Below are 25,111 nucleotides of genomic sequence, written 5' to 3'. Positions count from 1 at the left end.
TTATTGAGAGCAGTATTTTCTACTATTATGAATCCTTTATTCAATCATGTTTTCCAGGTCATCAATTATTCAACGAATAGACATTTTAAAATTAAAAACAAAAATCTAGTGAAACTCTTTCACCTGCTATGTTGGAGAACGACGTCTGTTTCCTTCTAAGTGTAAACTAGTGCAAGAGTGAAATGTCATCAAAGGAAGAAAAATGCAGAAAATGTGCAGCAGAGCATATGGGTGTGACCTATATCCTGAGACATAGCAGCATTCAAAGAATCCAGGCAACTTCATTTATGAATTCATGGTTTGTTGATTTAAAAGCTTCGGCCCCCTTTCAGAACGTGGACCCCTAAGAAAAGACTGGCCTTCTGGAGGGACCAGGTTCTTCAGCTGTGAGTTGGTGGGATGATCCCGAGGCCTCTATAGTCTGGAAATATGCTACTTTCTACATTATACCTATATATGTGTATTTGTCAACTCCAAAGGTTATTTTTATTAGTAAGTCGTATATAATCCTGTTCAACAAAAAAAAAAAAAAAAAGCTCCAACTGCTGTTTAACGCCACAGATACTACAGATGACTTTATTTGCTGACTTTGTTCATTAGTTTCTTTAGAACTATGTGGACCTCAATGGGACCTGAGGAGGACCTGAGGAGGACCAAGGCGCCGCTGACCCTGTTTCCATCCAGGGGTCAATGTGGACATATTGGAGGATTATAAGTATCTGGGGGTTCACACTGATAATAGACTGGACTGGGGGAAGAACACTGACGCCCCCTACAGGAAGGGCCAGAGTCGCCTCTATGTTCTGAGGCGGTTCAGCAGGACTATGGTCAGGATGTTGTATGAGTCTGTGGGGCCAGTGTTGTGTCCTGGGGCAGCAGGCTGAGGGAAATCATTCCATCAACCTGTACAACTCCTCACAACTCACACCTACAAACACATTTATACTGATAAAGAGCAATAACTCATGTTCACTTTAGTTTCTTATACTTGTACATGTTTCCATATTTCCTCATATATTGTCATGGGCAAGAATGTGCTGCTATTATAGAACAACAACTCTTGTACACACACATATATACATATATATACACACACACATATATACATACAAATATATACATACAAACACACACACACACACACATATATACATACACATACATATACACATATACATATATCTTATATTTTTACATTCTCTTACTTATTCTTATTGCCTACATTGAAGCTGCTACTGCAGCAAAAAGTAATTTCCCCCTGGGATCAATAAAGTAATTCTGATTCTGTTTCTGAAATTGGCCACAAGGTGGTGCTACATCTATAATAAACATGTATCACCAATTAACATGCGACTGTGACAGAGCACAAGAGGTTGTTTGATTTACAAATAGACAAAACAAATTCACCCGCGGCGATAAGAGAAGCTTAAAGCAGAGGCCTCCAGTCCTCCATTCACTACAATAATGAGTAATAAGTGTTTTTCTCACTATTTTAAGCATTTTTTTGAATGACATCGTCTACATTTGTCAACACAAACACATCCGAGTGTTACTGCTAATTCAACGAAAAAGTAGCCTCATGTTCACTTTTAATTTGTACTCCTTTGATTCTGGGAAATAATCTTTATACGGATGTTTTCAATAGCAAAAATAAAAGCCTACACTACCCACGAGCCTCTGTTGTTGTTGCCCGTTCTCATTCCCAAGGCGTAATATGCAGACGATTTGTCACGCCCCTGTATAAGACGCTTAGAGGTTGATGTAAAATAAGACCATGGCTCTAAACAGGAGCAGTTCTGAGCTGTGATTCAAAAATGGAGAAAAACACAAAACCACAAGACACAGACAACTGGAGATTTCTGTGTGTGGCATAGTGGCAGTTCCTACTTTTCAGCAAACACAATGTATAGCTGAAAAAAATGATATTTTAACAGATGTTTCAGCCCTGGGTCTGTGGTTTGGGTGACCTAGGATCAGTTTCCTTTCCAGACCTCAATCACAGCAGTCCCAAGAACTCATCTACTTTGTCTTGCGCATGGTGCCCTCAACGTGAAAAGTATTGGTGTTGGTGGGATCTGAAACACAGGAGTCAGCAACTTCGGTCCCAGCGGAGCAGCATGTGCAACCGTTCTGATCACATCTGAATATATTGTTGAGACCGACTGAGCGACCGAGCCTCTCAAGGGCTCTGCTTCGCTCTATGGGCGTGTTGCATGGACCAGTGCGGGGTTTGAATATTGTTGAAAACACAAAAGCATAATTTTTCCATTTACGGATGCCTTCAATACGTTTCAGGATGCATCCAGGATTGTTCTCATTTGTACATTTTTCAACACATGGGGAGGCATAAACATAGAAAAGCAACAAATCCTTATCGTTATCATTACGCTGCTCGAACAAATCGTCCAAGTGGTCCACGACCCGTGACTCTGCATGATCAGAAGGCCTAGCTTTTGCAGCAACCACCCTTTTGCCGGAGTACACCTCATCATTGTTGATCGTATTCGTCACGTTGTTCCCAGGATCACTGGTAAAAACCTCCTTAAGGTTCTGGTTGAGGTTCCCATGATATGGGATCCTCACAGCCAGACTGAACATGCCTGGTGTTGCATACCTGAAACAGACAAACTAAATATCAGGTATGTGACATCATTTGAAAGATTATTTCATGCCTTTATGCTTTAACCCTAGACTTGTTCAATTGCTTGTTAGCAAAACATAGCTAATCAGCCAATCAAATGGCTGCAATTCAATGCATTTACTCAGGTAGAGGTGATTAAGACAACTTGCTGAAGTTCAAACTGAGCATAAGAATGTGGAAGAAAGTGGGTTTAAAAGACTTTGAATGACAGATGTAGTTTATGGAGCTCCACAGGTCTGATACACAGACTCCAGACCATGAAGACTGGGCTGGATGATGAGGCCACGGCAGCAGATGTAGCTGAGAACTCCACAGGTCAGATATTCAGCACTCCAGACCAGAGACCCTCACAAGAAGATGGAGGGGAGAGGAGAGGACATGTCCTCAGTGCATCGTCCCCCTGCAGCCTAGGCCTATAGCAGCATAACTAAGGGACGGTTAAGTCCAGCCCTAGCTATAAGCTTTGTCAAAAAGGAAAGTCTTAGTCCTGACCTTAAACGTAGAGACTGTGTCTGCCTCCCGAACCCAAACTGGGAGCTGGTTCCATAGGAGAGGAGCCTGATAGCTGAAGGCTCTACCTCCCATTCTACTTTTAGAACCTCTAGGAACCACAAGCAGACCTGCACTTAGAGATCGTAGTGATCTGTTGGGACAGTATGGTTCTATGAGGTTTTTCATATATGATGGAGCTAGACCTTTCAGGGCCTTGTATGTAAGGAGGAGGATTTTAAATTCAATTCTAGATTTTAAAGGGAGCCAATGAAGAGAAGCCAATACTGGAGTAATATGATCTCTCTTGCTAATTCCTGTCAGTGCTCTTGCTGCAGCGTTTTGAATCAGTTGGAGGCTTTTTAAAGAGCTACTTGGACAGCCAGACAGTAACAAGTTACATTAATTCAGCCTGGAAGACATAAATGCATGAACTAGTTTTTCCGCATCACTCTGAGAAAGGATGCTCCTCATTTGGATGATATTACGAAGGTGAAAGAAAGCAGTCCTGGTCACCTGCTTTATGTGAGAATTAAAGGACATATCCTGTTCAAATATAACACCAAGGTTTTTCACAGTAGTACTGGAGGCCAAGGTAACGCCATCCAACAAAAGCAGGTGATTAGATAATGAATCTCTGACATGTTTAGAACCAAATACGATAACTTCAGTTTTGTCTGAGTTTAAAAGTAGAAAGTTACAGGTCATCCAAGCCTTTATGTCTTTAAGGTGCTTGGAGTTTAACCAGCGGATTAGTTTCATCTGGTTTCCTGGATAAGCTGGGTATCATCTGCGTAGCAATGGAAGTTTATGCCGTGCTTTCTAATAATATTGCCTAAAAGAAGCATGTATAATGTGAATAATACTGGTCCTAGCACAGAACCCTGAGGAACTCCATAGCTTACTTTGGTATATATAGAAGAGTTGTTGTTTACATGGACAAACTGGAATCTGTCTGACAGACATGATTCAAACCAGTCTAGTGCAGTTCCTGTAATATTGATCACACTTTCAAGTCTCTGTAGAAGAATACTGTGATCAATAGTGTCAAATGCAGCACTGAGATCTAGCAGGATAAGTATAGAGACAAGTCCATTATCTGAAGCCATGAGGAGATCATTGGTAACTTTAACCAGAGCTGTTTCTGTGCTATGATGAGCTCTAAAACCTGACTGAAACTCTTCAAACAAACTATTCCTGTTTAAATGATCAAGCAACTGATTGACAACAACCCTTTCCAAAACTTTAGAAATCAAAGGGAAGGTTGGAAATTGGCCTATAGTTGGCTAAAACATCTGGGTCAAGAGTGGGTTTTTTAAGTAATGGTTTAATTACAGCAGTTTTAAAAGACTGGGGCACATATCCTGTTAATAAAGATAAGTTTATCTGATTTAATATGGAGGTATTAATTCATGGAAAAACCTCCTGGAGCAACTTAGTTGGGATGGGATCTAGAAGACAAGTTGATGGTTTAGATGCTGTAATAACTGAAGTGAGCTCAGGAAGATCAATTAGAGAAAAAGAACCCCAATATTGGCTCGGTCCTACAGAGGTTTCTAATGCCACTGTACTTACATCTTTGACAGATGGAAGGGTGCTATGAATTTTATCTCTAATGCCAACAATTTTATCAGTGAAGAAGCTCATGAAGTCATTACTACTGAGGGCTGAAGGAATAGATGCTCAACAGAGCTGTGACTCTTTGTCAGCCTGACTACAGCTGAAAAGAAATCTGGGGTTGTTGTTGTTTTCTTCTATTAATGAAGAATAATACGCTGTCCTAATCTTACGGAGAGTTTTTTTTATAAATTGTTAAACTATCTTTCCAGGCTATGTGAGCTTCTTCAGAACTAATGGAATGCCAAATTCTTTCCAGCTTTGAACTGCCTGCTTTGAACTACGCAACTGTGAATTATACCATGGAGCTGCCCTCCTTCCATTAACCACCTTCTTTTTAAGAGGAGCAACTAGATTTAGAGTTGTACTAAGCGATGCTGTCGTGCTGTCAACAAAATAATCTATTTGTGATCAAGTTAGATTGTGGTTGCTGACATCCACATCACTGACATAAGGCACTGAGGTAAATACTGAAGGTATTAATTCCTTATATCTAGTCACAGCATCATCAGATAAGTGTCTACCATAACGAAATGTCTTTCCAATTTCTGTGTAATTACTTATAGTAAATTCAAACGTTACAAGAAAATGATCAGACAATAGAGGGTTGTGAGAATATACGGTTAGACCTTCAGTTTCTATGCCATAAGTTAGTACAAGATCTAAGGTGTGATTGAAATAGTGAGTTGAACCATTTACATTCTGAGAAAAGCCAATTGAGTCTAATAATGACATAAATGAAGAGCTAAGAGCGTCACTGCCAACATCAGCATGGATGTTAAAGTCACCTACTATAATGACTTTATCTGTTCTAAGCACTAAATCACATAGAAACTCAGAGAATTCAGCTAAAAATTCCGAGTAAGGAGCAGGTGGGCGACACACCACAACAAAGAATTGTTTTTTGTGTTTTCCAGTCTGGATGAGCAAGACTAAGAGTGAGGCTTTCAAATGAATTAAAGCTTTGCTTAGGTCTAGGATTAATACATAAATCAGAGTGGAAGATTGCTGCCACTCCTCCTCCTCGGCCTGTGCCTCCAGGAATGTGATAGTTACTATGACTGGGTGGCGTGGACTCATTTAAACTGACACACTCATCATCCTGCAGCCACGTGTCAGTCAAACTAAATAGATCAATCTGATGATCAGTTATCAAAACGGTCACTAAAAGAGATTTGGATGAGAAAGACCTGACATTCAAAAGACCACATTTAATTTTCTTATTGCTCTGTTGTACTAGTGAATTTGTGTTGATTTGGATAAGGTTCCTATGAATAACTCCTCTATTGTAGTTTTTCCATTTAAGAAATCTGGGAGCAGACAGCAAATAGCCCAACTGTAGAGACTTTACATTTTATTCGGCATTAAGCTTAGGCATGCATCCTATTCTAGAATTGACTCTTTTTTGTTTTTTACCCCAAAGGCTGAACTATAAAGAATAGCTGACTAGAAGATTTTACCAATGACAATTTCTGACCATTGACCTATTGAACTTTCATGGAACATAGGACATAAGTCAACACCTAAACAATGGAGGTTAAATGCATCTCTCCTTAATGATAGAGAGTATATCAACCTTATCACAACAGAACTTATTTTTTTATCTGGATACCAACATCTCCCCAGAAATATCACCACTTATATTATGGGACTGTGCAAAAGCTTACCTTAGGGGTCGTATTATTTCTTCTGCAAGTGCCAGAAAGAAGAAGAGGGAGACTAGACAACAGGAACTAGAACAAATGACTATAAAACTGGAGCAACATAAGCAAAGCTCAAATCCTACACTCTCAACTAATCTTTGAGATGTATGAAGGGAATCGTCTGGTCACTGAGAAAATTGAAGGCAATCTAAGGTTTACCCATCAGAAGTATTATGAGCATGGTAATGGAGCTAGTCGACTATTAGCATTTAGACTGAGAAAGCAGCGGCCATCAAACCGGATGCAATAGCTGAACGTTTCGCTGGATTCTATAAATCATTGTGTGCAAGTACTGACACCTGCTCTGATGGTAACGCCCCAACATCCTTCTTGGAAAATATAAAATTAACTGAGTTATCAGAGACAATGGCCAAGGACATGGAGGAACCCACTGAGGAGTGGGAGATTAAAGAGACTATTGCATGACTGAAAAATAATAAAAGGCCAGGACCCGATGGCTACATTAACGCATTCTATAAAAGCTTTAAAGAAATATTGTCCCCCTTCTACTAAAAGCATATCACCATGCTCTACAGTCTGGACACTGGCACCGTCTTGGAGAGAAGCAACTGAAGTAATACACAAAGAAGGTAAAGACAATATGACCCCAGGATTAGAAGAATGTTACCATACGTCACCTTTGACCTCAGTGATCATTATCTCAGGTTCACACGATATTCACAAGCATTTAAACTACTACCATATATCACCTGATAAAAAGTGAAAAATGTTTTACCTCATCTGCTGAGGCTCTGATTATTGAAGCCCGTCAGACTGTTATTGCATGTGTCTATAGACTTAATATTGTGAATTATGAAACTAATTGATTAAGGATTTAGTTGATACCATGTACTCGTACTAAGCAGTTTACCCTCTATATCACAAATTTAAGAGAACAGTCAATGAAACAAATGGAGCAAAATTCTAATGAATGGTTGGCAAGTATACATGGACTGAAATCCTTCAGTCTGTAGAGCCACAAAAGGCCTTCACATCGTTTTCAGAATATCTCTCTCAGGCTTTTGATTTCTGTTTTCCATGACACCCTGCGTCTCCCTAACCCCATCACACACTGAATAAAAAAAAATAAACAGAAACAAATGAATTCATAATCAGAGGAGCTAAAAAGCATTACTGACAGTGACATAACCCTTCTCTGGAAAAAAATTAATTGTATCCTTAACAAAAAACAAAAGCAAGCCAGTAACCAGTGAATTTAAGGTTGACGGGGGTTTTATCACTGACCCACAGGCAATTGCCAATAACTTTAATATTCTCTTTTCAGTAGTTTGTCCCTAGCCCACAAGATTCCAGCTATTAATCATAGTCCTCTGATGCATGTGAATACCCCAATAAATAATCATTGTCCCGCAGATTTATCAAAACCATGCGCCTAAGACTGACACTAGTGATGAAATAAAGCCTCCTTCTCTCGGTCAAACTCAACATATGCAACAGTGTCTTTTTAAGCTTATGGAATCTCTGATGATTCGCCTCAGACGCAAGCTCGCGAGCCCTTAGCACAGCAACACACGTCATCATAATCAAGGCTGGCTTGTGATGGCAACGATGCATACGCGTCCTAAACGTTGCCCCATGAACACACTGTAAAAGCAAATTCCCTTCGGCCATTTCAATGCGGTGGTGATGCGCTCAAAAAGTTCAATGGAGGGACTGAACGAAAACACAGATTTATGTGAAAGTCATCAGAATGAACTGGAGAGCGAGAGGACCGTGTTGCTTGTCACACAGACAACAACAAGCAAACTCCAGCTAAGATGCAGCATCCACGCGAGTGTACTCACACACCCAAACACTCAGACTATACTTGGGAGAACAGCAACCAGAGAAAGAAAGTGCACCAGACACTATCCCAAACTGTTGGGAGGTACAAACAAGAGTGCACTGTTTTTCAGCCTAGGAGCCTAATCACGCTCAAAAGACACAGCAGGCAACAAAAGAAAGTGTCAATCGCATAATGTAAATCCAGACACAGTTTGCATCACACCAGCCTGTCTGCATCTTCCCTATAGATAACACTGATCTGTGGTACAACACCACAACATCAGCAGCGTAACAAATGATCAACCTCCAGAGCGCATTAGAAGTGGACGAGCCCCCAAAAAGGTTACGGCCTCATGAAATTAAAGTAACACTTAGGCTCAATGACACCACAACACATAAGGACGCCACACAAGGATTGGAAAGGTTGCAAAAGAAGAAAAACTTTATTGAAAGATTCGCACTGAGGAAGAAAAGAAAAAAGGAAGGTTACCCCATAAAGTTAAACCAAAACGCGATGGAGACACCGGCCAAAAGAAACAAAAGAGGGAAACAGAGAGTCAGCCACGCCATGGGCCGTCACACCCTGCGCTTTCCCCACTAATTAAATAAAAAAAACACAGGTATAACCTCAAACATGACGCCAAACAGGACTACCGGTGGTCTCCAACTCAAACTAAAGTAAGAAAAGTCTGCCATCAACGTCAGAGGAAAACACACACAGTAAAGACCTCGTTCAATTCAATTTTATTTATAAAGCGCATTTCATGCACAAGGCAGACTCAATGTGCTTTACAAGAGGTAAACATAGTTACAATACAAACAGTTACATAAAAATCAGTTTGGAATCAATTGAAACGTAAAAGTGCAAGTAAACAATCATATATATGTCACCACATACACACTTAAACTCACACACACAGCTCAGCAGAACGCTGTTGGAAAAAGAAGGTTTTTAATCTGTGTTTAAAGATGGCTACTGATGTAAATGTCTAACTGCGTCAGGCAAGGTGCTCCATGTTTGTGGGGCATATTCACTAAAAGCTACCTCCCCTTCTTTGGATCTGGTGCGAGGGATGAGTAAATGGCCACTGCCTGTTGACTGAAGTGTTCTTGCTGGGGTGCAAGTGATGAGCATATCTGTGATGTACTGAGGTTGCTAGACCATGTAGTGCTTTATAAACCAGGAGCAGTATTTTCAAACTCATTCTTGTTCTAACAGGTAACCAGTGCAAAGATTTAAGAACGGGTGTGATGTGTTGATATTTTTTGGTTCCAGTCAGAATACGTGCAGCTGCATTTTGAATTAGTTGTAACCTCTGAATACTTGAATTCGGGAGTCCAGTGAATAAACCATTACTAACTAGGACTAGTAACTAAGATTATGTTTGCGTATGACATGAGTGGAAGCATGTAGAGATTGAACAGCAGTGGTCCAAGAATTGACCCTTGAGGTACCCCACATGTAATGTTCATTTTGTTTGAGTTGAATTCACCAATGGAGACATAACACTACCGATCATAAAGGTAGGTTCTGAACCAATTTAGAACTGGGTCAGACAAGCCAACCCACCTTTCAAGCCTTTCCTGTAAGATTTTGTGGTCAACGGTGTCAAACGCAGAGCTAAGATCAAGTAGAACAAGAATCGAGAGTTTTTTGGAGTCTGTGTTTGTACGTAGATCATTTATAACTTTAATAAGTGCCATTTCTGTGCTATGGTGGGGACGAAAACCAGACTGACAAGTGTCTAAAAGGCTATTTGATGCCAGATAATTCTTGAGCTGAATGTAAACTGTTTTTTCAAGTATTTTGCTAAGAAATGGTAAGTTGGAGATGGGCCTGTAATTTGCAATGACACATTGATCCAGATTGTTGTTCTTCAGGAGTGGTTTGATGACAGCTGTTTTTAGTGACGTGGGAAATATACCTGACTGAAGAGACCAGTTAATGACATGTAGAACCTCTGATGCTTGGGAGTTAAAGACAGTTTTGAAAAATGCAGTTGGGAGAGGATCCAGGCAGCAGGTTGGTGACCAACAATATTGTCAAGTTCTGTCAGATCTAGACAGTTAAAGTGAGACATGACACAGGTGGAAAGTTCACTTCACTGTCGTCTGGTCGGTTTCTTCAAAATGCCTTTTATGTTGTCCTTTAGTCTTTTATCAGAAATTTCAACCTCATAGTGATCAAGGTTTTTTTTTTCCTGCTCCTTTGTGCACCTCTCCAAAAGCACCTCAGACAGGCCCTAAAACATTCAGCCGTGGCACGTCTTTTAGCAGAAGAAGAAGAAAAGAAAAAAAACTGCTGTTACTTCTTAAACACGCAAGACACAAAGTGAGTGACAGCAAGGTGAACACAACACAAAGCCCAACAGGACCACAAACAGAGCACACAATCCCCTCTAACTAAACTACCGTTCCAAAACTGACTGAACTCACGCAGCCCTAGTCTTCATGAGGGTACTTGTGATGGGTATTTATGCACTGGAGACCGCTGGCATGGGAAAGCGACCATTAACTGGCAACAAACCTATAACCACGGCCATGCTCCTGAGACAGAGCTCTAACCACTTTCACCGCAGCACTACTGGAGAGAGAAAAGACAAAAAAAAAAAAACAAAAAAAAACCAGCGAAGCCCAAAGGAGCAACGCCGCTAAAGCCTGACTGGGGAAAATAGCTCAGTCACCGTGACCACCAGCCAACACTCAGCCAACCTCCAGCCCAATGTTCAACTCAGTTTAATTGACCCAACCTTTAGGACAACAGCAAACAATGTGCACACTAATCAAAGCTACTAAATCAATTACACACACACACACAACACAGTAGTACATCTACTTACGGTGCTTTATTCAAATACCGCAGAGGGATGGCGCAATGGATGCCAAATACATTGCTTCTACAATATTAATAAAATACTGAGTCACTTTGACAATATGCTGAGCTAACAACAAGCGCATGTATCCTGCTGCACTGATGTGACACCAGAGAGGAGGATTTACTTTAGAAGGATCTTGTCCACATGGGAAGATTTCTGTTGGTCTTAATCACTGGTGATAATGAGAGAATAAAGGCACCCTCTGTTTGTTTACTTTTGAATTTGTTCTATATGAATGTTTGTGTGTATTATGTGTGTGCATTTTAAACCAGGAGTCCATTGTGTTTACACAATATAGTCTCTTGATTCTTGATGTCTGTAATTCACACCTTGTCTTTCTGCGTTTTTCAGACAGCAGACTGGTTGGCCGGGGAACGCTCCACCTTTCCCGGGTCTGCATGAAGAACAGCACTCATGAAGAGAGGCAGACAGAGCTGCAGAGGGCCAAGGACTCTATGAAGGCGTGGACACGCGGTGGTCGAAACTGGGACTACAACACCATGTGCAGGCGCTCCCCAGACAGAGCAACAAGACTGGCTCTGCTGGAGGACCTTCACACCAGGGTTTTTTTCATGGCCAACGCCCCCAACCCAGCAGACTTGGAGCCCATCCAAATGCCACCAGCGAGTGCAGCTGCCACGGAGGAACCTGCCAGTGCTGTAGAGCCTTCAAGCACTGGTGAAGAGGGGTCCACTGATTCCCACGAGGATGATGCTGGCTCACATGACCCACCATGGCAAAGGTAAGTTCATCGCATCGGTGTGACACACACCAGTTCAAACAGTGATCAGCTTGAGTTTCACCAAGGTTGCAGTCTGCAGATTTGAAACTAAAGCTGCTTTGTTCTTTCAGAAATCCACCTCAGTTCTCCCAGAATTGTGTGCGGATGAACATGCAGACAAGGGGCCTCTACCAGAAGTTCCCAGTCCATTGTAAAATGCTGATGGGGTTCAAGAGGCATTTGATCAACGTCTTAAATGTGCCAAACTGCCAACAGGAGGTAAGAGATAACCCTGAATCTATGCTCTTCTGTAGCTCCACAGTATGTGTGAGTGAGGGAGAGATAAGACGAGACTTACTAGACCACTGGATATTATTTAAAAAGATGCACTCTGTGTCAGAGAGTTCAGCACACATGGCTCTGCTTTCTTGCATCATTTCACGCTTCTCTTCATCTTTCATGACAGGTGGACAATGTCTCCAGGATGCTGAGATACATCCAGCCTGAAGGGGATGAAGTTAGCTTAGATTTCCTCACTAAAAGCACTGAAGTCAGCGATTACCTGCGCGACCTGAAACTTGTCAAGTTGAGTCTGGCCACGATCATCAACTACATAAAGAACATGATCCGGTTTGTGCAGTATGCGAAGACCTTTCTTCACGTTGGTGTGAAGGATCCAGACTTCCACAGGAAGTGCCAGACCTACATCGACTACCTCTGTGTCACGAGAAAGTCAGTGGCCAAGGAAAACAGTGAGGCCATATGTAAAACCAGGTCAGTTGTTAATCTGCCTACTCTTTGTCTCCTTTTACGAGTTCTCTTGTGTCACTGATACTCATCAGTCTGCTCTACACTGAGGTTATGTGATACAGAAACATGTAGTGCTGCTCCTCATTGTGGTCTTGTGTTTTATTCCAGGTATAAGTACTTCATGGGGGGGCATAAGAGCATCGAGGAGTGTCAGAAGTAGTGATGGGCCGAGCGACACTGGTGCATCAGCACTGTGCCGAGAGCTCAAGAGGGAAACCTCGTATCGGTGCGTGTATTGCTTTAAGAAAGAATCACGTGACCGATACAGGAACTGTATCGTTTGGATGTGCCGCGCCAAAGTGTGTTTATAAGGAGACGAACTGTATCAACATGTCGTGGGTTTGTCGGATGGAGTTTTGCTTGATCATGGATCGTCCTAGGAAGTTTTCCCCGGTGTGGAATAATTTTGATCTTGTGACGCCAAACAAGGTAAATCTTTTTCTCCTTTATATACTATTTTTACGGTGGCGCATTGCACTCACTTTATCAGTTCATCAAGTGAATGACCTGTGATACATATGATAGTCAGTTAAAGAGCCTTACAGCTGCTTTATTCATGTTATCATGTAATTACGAGATCCTGATCTCGTTATCATGAGATAGGGTGTCTATTTTTTTTAACAAGTGAATGCAATGTTTTGGTAAGAGGTTTGAATTGTTTTCAGATAAATTAACTTTTTATGTTATTGTAGGTGAAGTGTCGGCTCTGCTCCACAGAGCTATCTTATATCAATAAGAGCACTTCATCAATGCTGAGGCATTATAGAGCTCGGCATGGCAATGAAGAATTGGCAGATACTCGTGAGAGTACCCCAGGTATGTTGAAATTCTCTCTAAAAATTGTGCTAAAAAAAAAAAAAAAAAAAACATGCATGCAAACAGACAGGCTCCAGGCCTAGTATCGAACCTCCAACCCTCTTGCTGTGAGGCGACAGTGCTAACCACTACACCACCATGTCGTCTTATGTCTATTTGATATTGTTTGTAAAAATTACAGTCCTTTTATTAAGCTTTTGACAAGATAGTTCCTTTTGGCTTGCAGTTCCTAACAAGCAAGCAGTGGATGAGGCAGTGGTCAATATGATCATCAAAGACTGTCAGCCACTCAGCTTTGTTGAAAATGAGGGATTCAGGGAGCTCCTGAAGCTTATTGTACCCTCGTATGCTCTACCAAGCAGGAAGGTATGTTTTAGAATTTTTATTATATGTTTGTACTAACTATATAACTATATTTTATTGGTGTAACAGTATTTGTATGGTTATTTTCAGACCATCAAGGACTTGGTGAGCCAGAGATATGAGGAGGAAAAGGAGAAAACCAAAAAGGACCTCCAGAGTGCCGTTGCTGTTACTTTAACAGCTGATATGTGGACGTCTATGAATATGGAGGCATATCTAGCTGTTACTGGACACTATGTGGACAAAGAAAGCCATGAACTCCATTCATCAGTCTTGGCAGTGCAGCATTTTCCTCAGAAACACACTGCAGAAAACATTGCCACGGTTAAAAGGAGCCTCATGGAGGAGTGGGGCATAGCAGGAAAGGTCAGGTGTCTTGTCACTGATGCAGCAGCAAACATGACTGCATGTGCTCGAATGCTGCAAATACGGCATACCATTTGTATAGCCCATTCCCTGAATTTAATTGTGAGAAAATCATGTGATCAAATACCAACAATAACAAATACGCAACAAAACACGACACATTGTGACATACTTTCGATCGAGCGTGACTGCTAAAGAGAAGCTCACTCAAATACAGCAACAGCTGGGAACACCGGGCCATAAATTAATAAACGAGGTGCCAACACGATGGAACAGTACCTACCAAATGTTTGAAAGGATGACTGAGCAGAAGGAGGCAGTCTGGGTGTCACTGGCCTCATTAAAACCTGACATCACTCCACTGACTCCAGAAGAATGTCAGATCATTGAAGAGATGCTCAGGGTTCTTGCTCCTTTTGACCAAGCTACAAGAGAACTGTCTGAGGAAAAAAGGGTCTCTGGGTCGAAGGTCATTCCCATGATGAGAATGCTCCACATTGAGCTTCAACGTCAGGCCACAACAGTGACAAAAACAGCTGCTCAGCAACTGGCTGAAAACCTGAGGAAGCGGCTAACTGACGCTATTTGCGGCATGGAATCTCTTAGTGTGATGACTCTGGCAACTCTGTTAGATCCCAGATTTAAGAAGAATGGATTTGTTAGTCAGCAAAAGGCAAGTGAAGCGGTGAAGAGACTGCAGTCAGAATGTGCAGAAGAAATGAGGAGCCAAGAGCCTGACCCAAGAGAAGAAGAGCCTAGCTCTTCACATGGGTCAGAACCCAGTTCAGGTATGAAAATACATTTCTGTGGCACTTTGTGATATGATACATCATGTGATAATAAAGTAATGATTAACTATTTTTTTAGGGCACAATCTCTGGAAGACTCTAGATATGGAGGTTGCAGAGACCCAGAGGACGAGGAACGCAACAGCTGACTCCATTATTGAAGTCCAACGCTACCTGGCAGAAACAAACACACACAGAAACCAAGATCCTTTGCAATATTGGAAATGGAACCAGAAAATATACCCAAATCTTCATCAACTTGCACTTAAAACTCTCTGCTCACCATCATCGTCTGTACCATGCGAAAGAGTATTTTCCAAGGCTGGGGAGCTGGTGTGTAAGAGGAGAAATCGCCTTGGAGCAAAGACACTCCAAAAACTTTTGTTTCTCAATAAAAATTCATGAACAAATCACTTTTTTGTCTTTTATTTCATGAGATTTAACAGTTAAGTTGACAAATGTGCACATAAGTTAAAAAATTGTAACTCTGAATTTTTACTCTAATTTGCTATATTTTACATACCAACTCAGTTTTAGCATTTACACGAACAAGGAATTTCTTGACCTGCAATGATTTTATAACTACTGCAGGGGTCGCTGTTGGGTGACCGACACAGTTTGTTTAGTGTGTCAATACACTCCTTGAGGTATCATCGTCCCATCACTACCATTACTAACTAGGACTAGTAACTAAGATTATGTTTGCGTATGACATGAGAGAGTGGAAGCATGTAGAGACTGAACAGCAGTGGTCCAAGAATTGACCCTTGAGGTACCCCACATATAAAGTTCACTTTGTTCGAATTGAATTCACCAATGGAGACATAAAACTGCCGATCATAAAGGTAGGTTCTGAACCAATTTAGAACTGGGTCAGACAAGCCAACCCACCTTTCAAGCCTTTCCTGTAAGATTTTGTGGTCAACGGTGTCAAACGCAGAGCTAAGATCAAGTAGAACAAGAATCGAGAGTTTTTTGGAGTCTGTGTTTGTACGTAGATCATTTATAACTTTAATAAGTGCCATTTCTGTGCTATGGTGGGGACGAAAACCAGACTGACAAGTGTCTAAAAGGCTATTTGATGCCAGATAATTCTTGAGCTGAATGTAAACTGTTTTTTCAAGTATTTTGCTAAGAAATGGTAAGTTGGAGATGGGCCTATAATTTGCAATGACACATTGATCCAGATTGTTCTTCTTCAGGAGTGGTTTGATGACAGCTGTTTTTAGTGACGTGGGAAATATACCCGACTGAAGAGACCAGTTAATGACATGTAGAACCTCTGATGCTTGGGAGTTAAAGACAGTTTTGAAAAATGCAGTTGGGAGAGGATCCAGGCAGCAGGTTGGTGACCAACAATATTGTCAAGTTCTGTCAGATCTAGACAGTTAAAGTGAGACATGACACAGGTGGAAAGTTCACTTCACTGTCGTCTGATCGGTTTCTTCAAAATGCCTTTTATGTTGTCCTTTAGTCTTGTCAGAAATGTCAACCTCATAGTGATCAAGGTTTTTTTTTCCTGCTCCTTTGTGCACCTCTCCAAAAGCACCTCAGACAGGCCCTAAAACATTCAGCCGTGGCACTTCTTTTAGGAGAAGAAAAAAAAAAAGAAAGAAAAGAAAAGACAAACTACTGTTACCTCTTGAACACAACACAAAGCCCAACAGGACCACAAACAGAGCACACAATCCCCTCTAACTAGACAGAGCTCTAACCAATTTCACCACAGCACTACTGGAGAGAGAAAAGAAAAAAAAAAAAAACCCAGCGAAGCCCAAAGGAGCAACGCCACTAAAGCCTGACTGGGGAAAATGGCTCCAACAGTCACCGTGACCACCAGCCAACACTCAGCCAACCTCCAGCCCAATGTTCAACTCGGTTTAATTGACCCAACCTTTAGGACAACAGCAAACAATGTGCACACGAATCAAAGCTACTAAATCAATTGCACGCACACACACAACACAGTAGTACATCTACTTACGGTGCTTTATTCAAATACCGCAGAGGGATGGCACAATGGATGCCAAATACATTGCTTCTACAATATTAATAAAATACTGAGTCACTTTGACAATATGCTGGGCTAACAACAAGCGCATGTATCCTGCTGCACTGATGTGACACCAGAGAGGAGGATTTACTTTAGAAGGATCTTGTCCACATGGGAAGATTTCTGTTGGTCTTAATCATTGGTGATAATGAGAGGATAAAGGCACCCTCTGTTTGTTTACTTTTGAATTTGTTCTATATGAATGTTTGTGTGTATTATGTGTGTGCATTTTAAACTAGGAGTCCATTGTGTTTACACAATATAGTCTCTTGATTCTTGATGTCTGTAATTCACACCTTGTCTTTCTGTGTTTTTCAGACAGCAGACTGGTTGGCCAGGGAACGCTCCACCTTTACGGGTCTGCATGAAGGACAGCACTCATGAAGAGAGGCAGACAGAGCTGCAGAGGGCCAAGGACTCTATGAAGGCGTGGACACGCGGTGGCCGAAACTGGGACTACAACACCATGTGGAAGCGCTACCCAGACAGAGCAACAAGGCTGGCTCTGCTGGAGGACCTTTACACCAGCGAGTGCAGCTGCCACGGAGGAACCTGCCAGTGCTGTAGAGCCTTCAAGCACTGGTGAAGAGGGGTCCACTGATTCCCACGATGATGATGCTGGCTCACATGACCCACCATGGCAAAGGTAAGTTCATCGCATCGGTGTGACACACACCAGTTCAAACAGTGATCAGCTTGAGTTTCACCAAGGTTGCAGTCTGCAGATTTGAAACTAAAGCTGCTTTGTTCTTTCAGAAATCCACCTCAGTTCTCCCAGAATTGTGTGCGGATGAACATGCAGACAAGGGGCCTCTACCAGAAGTTCCCAGTCCATTGTAAAATGCTGATGGGGTTCAAGAGGCATTTGATCAACGTCTTGAATGTGCCAAACTGCCAACAGGAGGTAAGAGATAACCCTGAATCTATGCTCTTCTGAAGCTCCATAGTATGTGTGAGTGAGTGAGAGAGATAAGACGAGACTTACTAGACCACTGGATATTATTTAAAAAGATGCACTCTGTGTCAGAGAGAGTTCAGCACACATGGCTCTGCTTTCTTGCATCATTTCACGCTTCTCTTCATCTTTCATGACAGGTGGACAATGTCTCCAGGATGCTGAGATACATCCAGCCTGAAGGGGATGAAGTTAGCTTAGTATCCTCACTAAAAGCACTGAAGTCAGCGATTACCTGCGAGACCTGAAACTTGCCAAGTTGAGTCCGGCCACGATCCTCAACTACATAAAGAACATGATCCGGTTTGTGCAGTATGCGAAGACCTTTCTTCACGTTGGTGTGAAGGACCCAGACTTCCACAGGAAGTGCCAGACCTACATCGACTACCTCTGTGTCACGAGAAAGTCAGTGGCCAAGGAAAACAGTAAGGCCATATGTCAAACCAGGTCAGTTGTTAATCTGCCTACTCTTTGTCTCCTTTTACGAGTTCTCTTGTGTCACTGATACTCATCAGTCTGCTCTACACTGAGGTTATGTGATACAGAAACATGTAGTGCTGCTCCTCATTGTGGTCTTGTGTTTTATTCAAGGTATAAGTACTTCATGGGGGGGCATAAGAGCATCAAGGACAGTCAGAAGGTACTGGCTGCTGGAAGGAAGGAGACGCTCAATACTATGGAACTCTTAAATCGCTTCATTTCACCGAGTGAGGATGCGGTAACACATTTGCGCTATTACTGTGAGGCCATAATGATCTTGGGACACTTCCAGAGACCAGGAGCAGTGGAAGGAATGACAGTAAGTACTTTTCCCCTTAAAACAAGGCTCAGACAGAATCTAGTAACAGTGTTACTCTAAAATCTGTTCACACCTTGCAGCAATCTCAGACATGCACCGTCCCCCGCAGCCACAGACAGAGCCATGCTCACATTAAAGTGAAGCCAGAGAGGAGTGTTTACTTTACAAGGATCTTGTCCACATGGGAAGATTTCTGTTGGTCTTAATCATTGGTGATAATGAGAGAATAAAGGGCACCCTCTGCTTATTCTTTTGTTTTATTAGAATGGCTGTGTATTATGCGTGCGCATTTAAAGCCAGGAGTCCATTGTTCTTACACAATATAGTCTCTTGATTCTTGATGTCTGTAATTCACACCTCGTCTTCTGTGTTTTCCAGACAGCAGACTGGTTGGAAAGGAAGAATTCTGATGGCAGAGTCTGTGTTGGTGCCAGCAGGCACAAGACGACCACGATGCAAATAGCTACATTTGCCCTGACTGGGGAGGAGGAGGCAGTAAGTTCTCCAACAGGCTGAAATGGCTCACCATGTGTTACAGCGACACATTTAGCAACTCCACAGACATTAACTTCATTCATATTCTGTCTCCACAGATATTTCAGGCATATTTTGAACATATCCGCGCAAAGTCCGTCGACCCAGAAGTAGAGAATGAAGGCAGATTTTTCCTGTCCAAATGGGGCCGGCCCATTGCAAGTGCCACCAATGATGTGGCTCGTCTGCACGAATAGTAAGTAACAACAGGAGGCCATGCATATGCTGTGTGTACTGTGCAGATCAAGAGGGTTGGGGAGAGAAAGAGAAAATGAAATCATTCAGTGCAGAGAGTGGATGTGTAATCTGAGATTTCTGCCCCATTCCAGCTACAAATGTGAGAATGTGACGAGTCGGGAGATCAGGAGGGTTGTAGAAACGGAGGCGGCCAACACCTTCACAGAGGAGCAGCAGTCTGGTGTGGCGCACTACATGGCCCATTCAACCTCCGTTGCAAAGCAACATTATCGGATGAGGACACTTCACAAGACTGTTGTCACTAGCAACCTGCTGCAGAGCTTAAGAGGGTATGCACGGTGGTCTGATACACACAACATTGAGTCATTATTTGCCTTACAGAGGTCTGATCTGATTGTCAGTGGTTAGTGGTTAACCTTAAAACCTTTTTAATCTTGCAGATCTTCTGAGGATTCAACTGACGGGAGGGCTGGTCAGTCACAGAAGAGAGGCAGAGAGGAAGAGACTGATTCGGAAGAGAAAGAAACAGAACATGACGGCGTTTCTCTCCAAATTCCCAGTAACATTGAATGGGCAGCCTCCCTGCAAGCGGATCAGAGTCAGTGCTGGGTTCAGTGAAGGCAGGGAGCTGTATGACAAGTGGAGGGTTATGCAGCGTGGCATGCGGGAGGAGCATCTCTTGTGTAAGTGTAAATACGTAGACACTCAATGATTAGGTCGGGTATACATGACATCTACAGCTCACAAGTGTGCAACTTTAATGTGAATGTTCTCTCCTCTGTTACAGCCGTGTTTGTGAGACGAGCACCCACGGTTCAGACTGTGGCAAGGCGCATCGAGAAGGAGGGCTGGAGTGGAAACACTCCCCAAGCACAGCTGGTAGTGTCCAAGTGGTGTCCACCCACTCAGACACAGGTGGAAAGTGACCCAAGCATCATGAAGAAGGTCACCATTCAGAAGTGGTCAGGTCTGGCCATCAAGGCTTTTGGTGAGCCAAAGGGGAAAGGTATGTGCAAATGTCTTGTGAGCACAGTCAAAGCCTAACACAAATACAATCATATCGTGAACAGCCTCATTAATCTCACCTCCCTTTGCCCACAGGAGTTGTTGCCACCAAGCGCTTTTCAAAGGGCTCCGTAATCTGCAAATACCATGGCAGGGTAATCACGAAGGCAGAGGGGAAAAGAATGATCCATAGCATGGACAACGAGATGGGCTACCTTTTCTTCTTTCAAGAGCTCTACGTGGATGCCCAGACGTTCCCCTGTGAGTGTCATCCGCACATGGAGACAATGGGACGGCTCATGAACCACTCAAAGAAAAGGTTCAATGCAAAGCCCCGTCGCTGCAAGCTAAAGCTACCCCAAGGAGAAACCAACACCATCCTCCTCCTGGCCAGCAGGGACATGGAAGTGGGTGAGGAGATCCGCTTCGACTACGGCGTGTGCAGGCAGTCATTCTCAGGGGAAGGACTGGACCTGGAATGGCTGGATTCTTGAACCAGCACTGTACAGTGGTGAGGCATTTATATCATTTGTTTTCTGTTACTAGTCACGTTCAGACATCAAGTCTGTGCTGTTACTGCTGTACATCATGTTAACCCCTGTGTGTCCCTCTATCTCCCCTCTGAACACCCACGACATGGCAGTAAACACACAGATCCATTTTGACCAGCAGACTGTGATCTGAACAGAGGGGAGACTGAACCACAACCGAGAGAAAATCCTGTATACTCACTGTGGGGTCTCCCTTCTAACCAGTGTCTCTCTCCCCTCCAACTTCTTGTGAGTGCCTCTGGACTGGAGTTCAGTGTTTCCCACTGGTGGAGCTCCAAACTACTGTTACAACCCAGCTCAGGGGTTACAACAAAATCCTCAATCCTCAAAAAAATACCCTCAAAATATTACAAAATCAATTTACAGCTGTGGATCATGTGACAGTGTCAACAATCCAATAATGAAACCTGACCTGCTTGTCACCCTCCACAAACGTCCTCGGCAACTCTGGTACCTGAGAAGTAATTTAAGAGTAAGGCTGAAGAGGAGACAAAGCAAGAGCAGAGTACAAATATTACATGAACACAGTTACACAAGACCCACTCCAACCTAGCCCTCTAAGGCAGAGGCGCCCTCGACAAAGCGTCTGCCAGGATATTATCTTGCCCTTTAATGTGGCGTATGTCTAAATCATGACCCCGTAAAAAGAGAGACCATCTGACCAGTCTCTGGTTTGGAGTTTTGACAATCTTCCATGCGTGGCAACGGGAATGAATCAGATTTAGTGACAGAATTAACCTTCCTCATGTCTGTGCAAAACCGCAGAGTCTGATCTAATTTCGGCACCAACACATAAGGAGACGCCCAGCTTGATGCAGATGGAATGGCAATACCAGTTTAACATGTAATCTATGTCAGTGTTCAAGGTTTTTAGGACTCGTGCGGTAAAACCGCTGTCTGATCGGCTGCGCCTCGCCCACATCAATATCTCATATCTATGTGCTCAATCCAAGATGTGCGCGATTGAACATCCCCAAACAGCTGTGGAAATCTACCGATTAGCTCCAACAACTCGACACGCTGCTCTTCGGTCAGGTGTAACAACCGGGAATGCAGATTACACAAAGACTCAATTCTTTAACCTACCACTCAACAGACCATCATCAGGCTCAGGAACGCCGTCTTTCTCCTGCACCACACCACAGGCGTCCACGGCGAGCGCTGGACCCATGTCACTTTTTTAACGCACTCACCGCTGGTAATACGGCTTCAGCAGGTTCACATGATATAGCAGAGACGACTTCCTTCGACCTGGTGTAGCGACACGATTGTCAACATCAGAAACTTTTTCAGACACAGTATACGGGCTAATAAATTTAGCCTGAAATGGCGACGTGACCAGCGGTGTCAGCGCGAGGACCTGGTCCCCAGGACTATATTCATGGCGCACCGTACCCTGGTCATACCGGGCTTTCATTTTCACCTGAGCCTTTCAGCGTCTGATGGAATCACTCTAACGCACCCTGACTTTGCCCACGATACGGAGTGGACCGATTGTGGCTCACTCCCAGCGTTCTTAACACTTTAGCAAACACATGCAAAGTAAAATTCGACCCCCGATCACTCTGACCTTGGGTATTCCGAACACTGAAATAAACTGTGCTACTGCTTTAACTTCCGCTTTGGTGGTGATGGAACGAAGCGGATAAGCAGCTGGGTAACGAGTACACTGACACATTACAGTCAACGGATACTTACAACCCGACTTAGCACTAGACAAAGGCCCCACACAGTCTATAATCAGGTATTCGAACGGTTCACTCACAACAGAGATGGGCTGCAATGGTGCTGGATTTAAGCGCTGGTTGGGTTTCCTCATCAGCTGGCACACATGACACGTCTTAATATAGGCAGCTACATCTTTCTTGCTCCGTGGCCAGAAAAAATGTTTGAGCACCGACAGATTTTTTACACGCCAAGGTGACCACTTTCATCACGTGCAGTCCTCAAAACTTGGGAACTGCACACTCCAAAAACACTGCACAAGGCGCTTCGTAAAAAGCTTACAAACTATCCGTATTCACCTTAGAGCCGGATCGACACTGCTGGATGCACAAATGAGCAAACAATGCCCCCCAGAGCGTTCCCCTAACTGCCTAACCCAGAATCTGGCTAAACTCAACCCTGGTCTTCATGCGGTTCTGCAGCGGGCCGATTAAGCACAAAACCAGCGGGACCACCACAAGCAATCCCACGGAGTGCCCCCAAGATGGTTGCTTGCGCAACCAACACTAGCTGCTCCCCACAACACTATGAAAAAAAAAAAAACAAACGGACACAATCCCAAAGGAGAAAGTGCCGTAAAGCCTAACGGGAACCTCCAGAAATGCGCTTCCACAGCATGTCACCTAACCCTGACAGGTGAGCAAAAGACCTCTTGCTACTCCGTAACAAAACTCAAAAAAGGTAACGTAACCGAGACGCCGACGAGTCCCCATTTGTTACAACAAAGCACATGGGAGGGACAAGAGCTGGAGCGAATTTACCAGTACTTTATTTCACAGAAAATAATTGAATACCCAAAACATAACGGGTTAAACAGGTGGGATGTGAAAATCAGTGGAATCAGTAGTGAGGATGTGGATGCCTGGGTATATGTAATGTGTGCGAGTGTTGTAATGAAAAACAAAAGCATAGACGCTGGCTGTGAGTTGGGCCGGAGCAGGAAGAAGAGAAGAGAGTGAGACCATCAGAGGCTTAAGTAGCTACAGAACACCGGGTCCAGGTGCTCCACATCAGGTGTCAATCGGGTTCCATGGCAACCTCAGGGAAACACAGGTAGTGAGACACACCCACCATACGTCATTTTAACAATTCAGACGCCCACGACAGGGGTCGTCACACTACATATGTTGATATGGGCTCATCAACCTGTGCAGATGGAGGCCTGTTTTTCTGACCAGTGATCTCTGTAGATCTGAGATCCATCAAAATAAAACAGGGAACTCAAAACATATTTATGTAACCCAAGTCCCATGTAGCTAGTTAAGACAAATAAAAGAGGGTGTTGTAGAAAAGTGGGACAGGGCCTGAGTTCGTCTGGAGCTACATGTGATAACTGTGATAATGATATAAAATAACTTGGCGGTGCCTCCAATAAATTCTAAGAAGTAAACACAAAGGTTGTACTTCCCCTTTAACATAAAAGTTCTGTTAATCTGTTTATTTTAACTAAAATATCACTTTGGTAATTACCACACAGAATGTTAAGTTCAAAAGGAAAATTTATTACATTCATAAAATTGTAACTTGTTCACTGTTGACCTTATACTATTCAAAACTCTCAAATAATCCTCTGGTACCTTTAACTCCCAAATGATCTCGGATGAACCCAAATAGAATCTAGTCACAACGACCAGCAAACTCAATGTCCACCAGCCCACACACACATTCACACCGGGCTTTTTTTATCTTAACCTAAATAAAACCGTTTCAGGTCCAGTCGATGCTCGTGAGGCCGGAAACAAATGGCTGCTTCACTGGCGTTAACCAGTAGAAACAAAAAGGTGCACAATGTAAGTGTACTCACGAACCCTCACAGTCAGAGATGGCGATGGGGGGAAGGAGGCGATGGCAAGATGGCGCGAGCAGGAACACGTGCGATGAATCACGCTCAAGTACAACAGCTAGTTTCTCTCCCGGTCTTCACTCTCTCCCTCTTATGGCAAATTTTCGGAATCACACAGCTACGCTTAGTAACTAAGCTACAGGCTGTTTCATGGCGAAAACCCCACAGTTTTTCGTACATAAATTAGCAATTGCTAGCTGCAATGCAGAATAAACAGAGTGGAAGCCTACGAGGAGGCTAAGCTAAAGGCTAGCAGCAATTAGCGATTCAGCTCGGGTTTTTATACAATAAAAATAAACAACAGCACCTAGCACCTTAAACACATGAATTTACCTCTGGCAGCTTCCAGGGTTCACCCACATCCACCGCATGACGACTCGCCGTCAGTCTTGGAAGTTTGTTCCGCTGACTTTCCCGCTCGGACGCCAGGAAAAACGCAGCCTCTGCTGGTGCGAACCTGTTGCGCACTTCGG

General features: G+C 43.1%; 2 protein-coding genes across 2 annotated transcripts in view; one reads left to right on the top strand and one right to left on the bottom strand.

The window, feature by feature from the left end:
- The window catches only part of LOC125003562, a 39,729-nt gene extending 15,103 nt beyond the window's left edge, over positions 1-24,626 (bottom strand). The window contains exon 1 of the mRNA XM_047577566.1: positions 24,604-24,626. The gene's annotated coding sequence lies outside the window, so the exon portion shown is untranslated. The remainder of the gene's footprint in view (positions 1-24,603) is intronic.
- On the top strand, positions 12,455-15,370 carry LOC125003570 (E3 SUMO-protein ligase ZBED1-like). Its single transcript, XM_047577576.1, has 5 exons — positions 12,455-13,071; positions 13,335-13,458; positions 13,685-13,824; positions 13,912-14,975; positions 15,055-15,370. Exons 1-4 carry the CDS (start codon positions 12,805-12,807, stop codon positions 14,380-14,382), a joined length of 1,002 nt encoding a protein of 333 aa, XP_047433532.1. The 5' UTR covers positions 12,455-12,804; the 3' UTR covers positions 14,383-14,975; positions 15,055-15,370.
- Positions 24,627-25,111: the final 485 nt, after the last annotated feature.

The sequence above is a fragment of the Mugil cephalus genome, chromosome 2 (assembly GCF_022458985.1).
Source record: "Mugil cephalus isolate CIBA_MC_2020 chromosome 2, CIBA_Mcephalus_1.1, whole genome shotgun sequence".
Lineage (NCBI taxonomy): Eukaryota > Metazoa > Chordata > Actinopteri > Mugiliformes > Mugilidae > Mugil > Mugil cephalus.
Note: the sequence above shows the minus strand (reverse complement) of the source record. Positions and strands in the feature narration are given on the sequence as shown.

Bases quoted from the DNA above. Each gene is read 5' to 3' on its own strand.
- LOC125003570 (XM_047577576.1), top strand. From the start codon at position 12,805: ATGGGCCGAGCGACACTGGTGCATCAGCACTGTGCCGAGAGCTCAAGA. The intron at 13,459-13,684 runs GTATGTTGAAAT...TTTGGCTTGCAG, and splicing joins TACTCGTGAGAGTACCCCAG to TTCCTAACAAGCAAGCAGTG. The intron at 13,825-13,911 runs GTATGTTTTAGA...GGTTATTTTCAG, and splicing joins ATGCTCTACCAAGCAGGAAG to ACCATCAAGGACTTGGTGAG.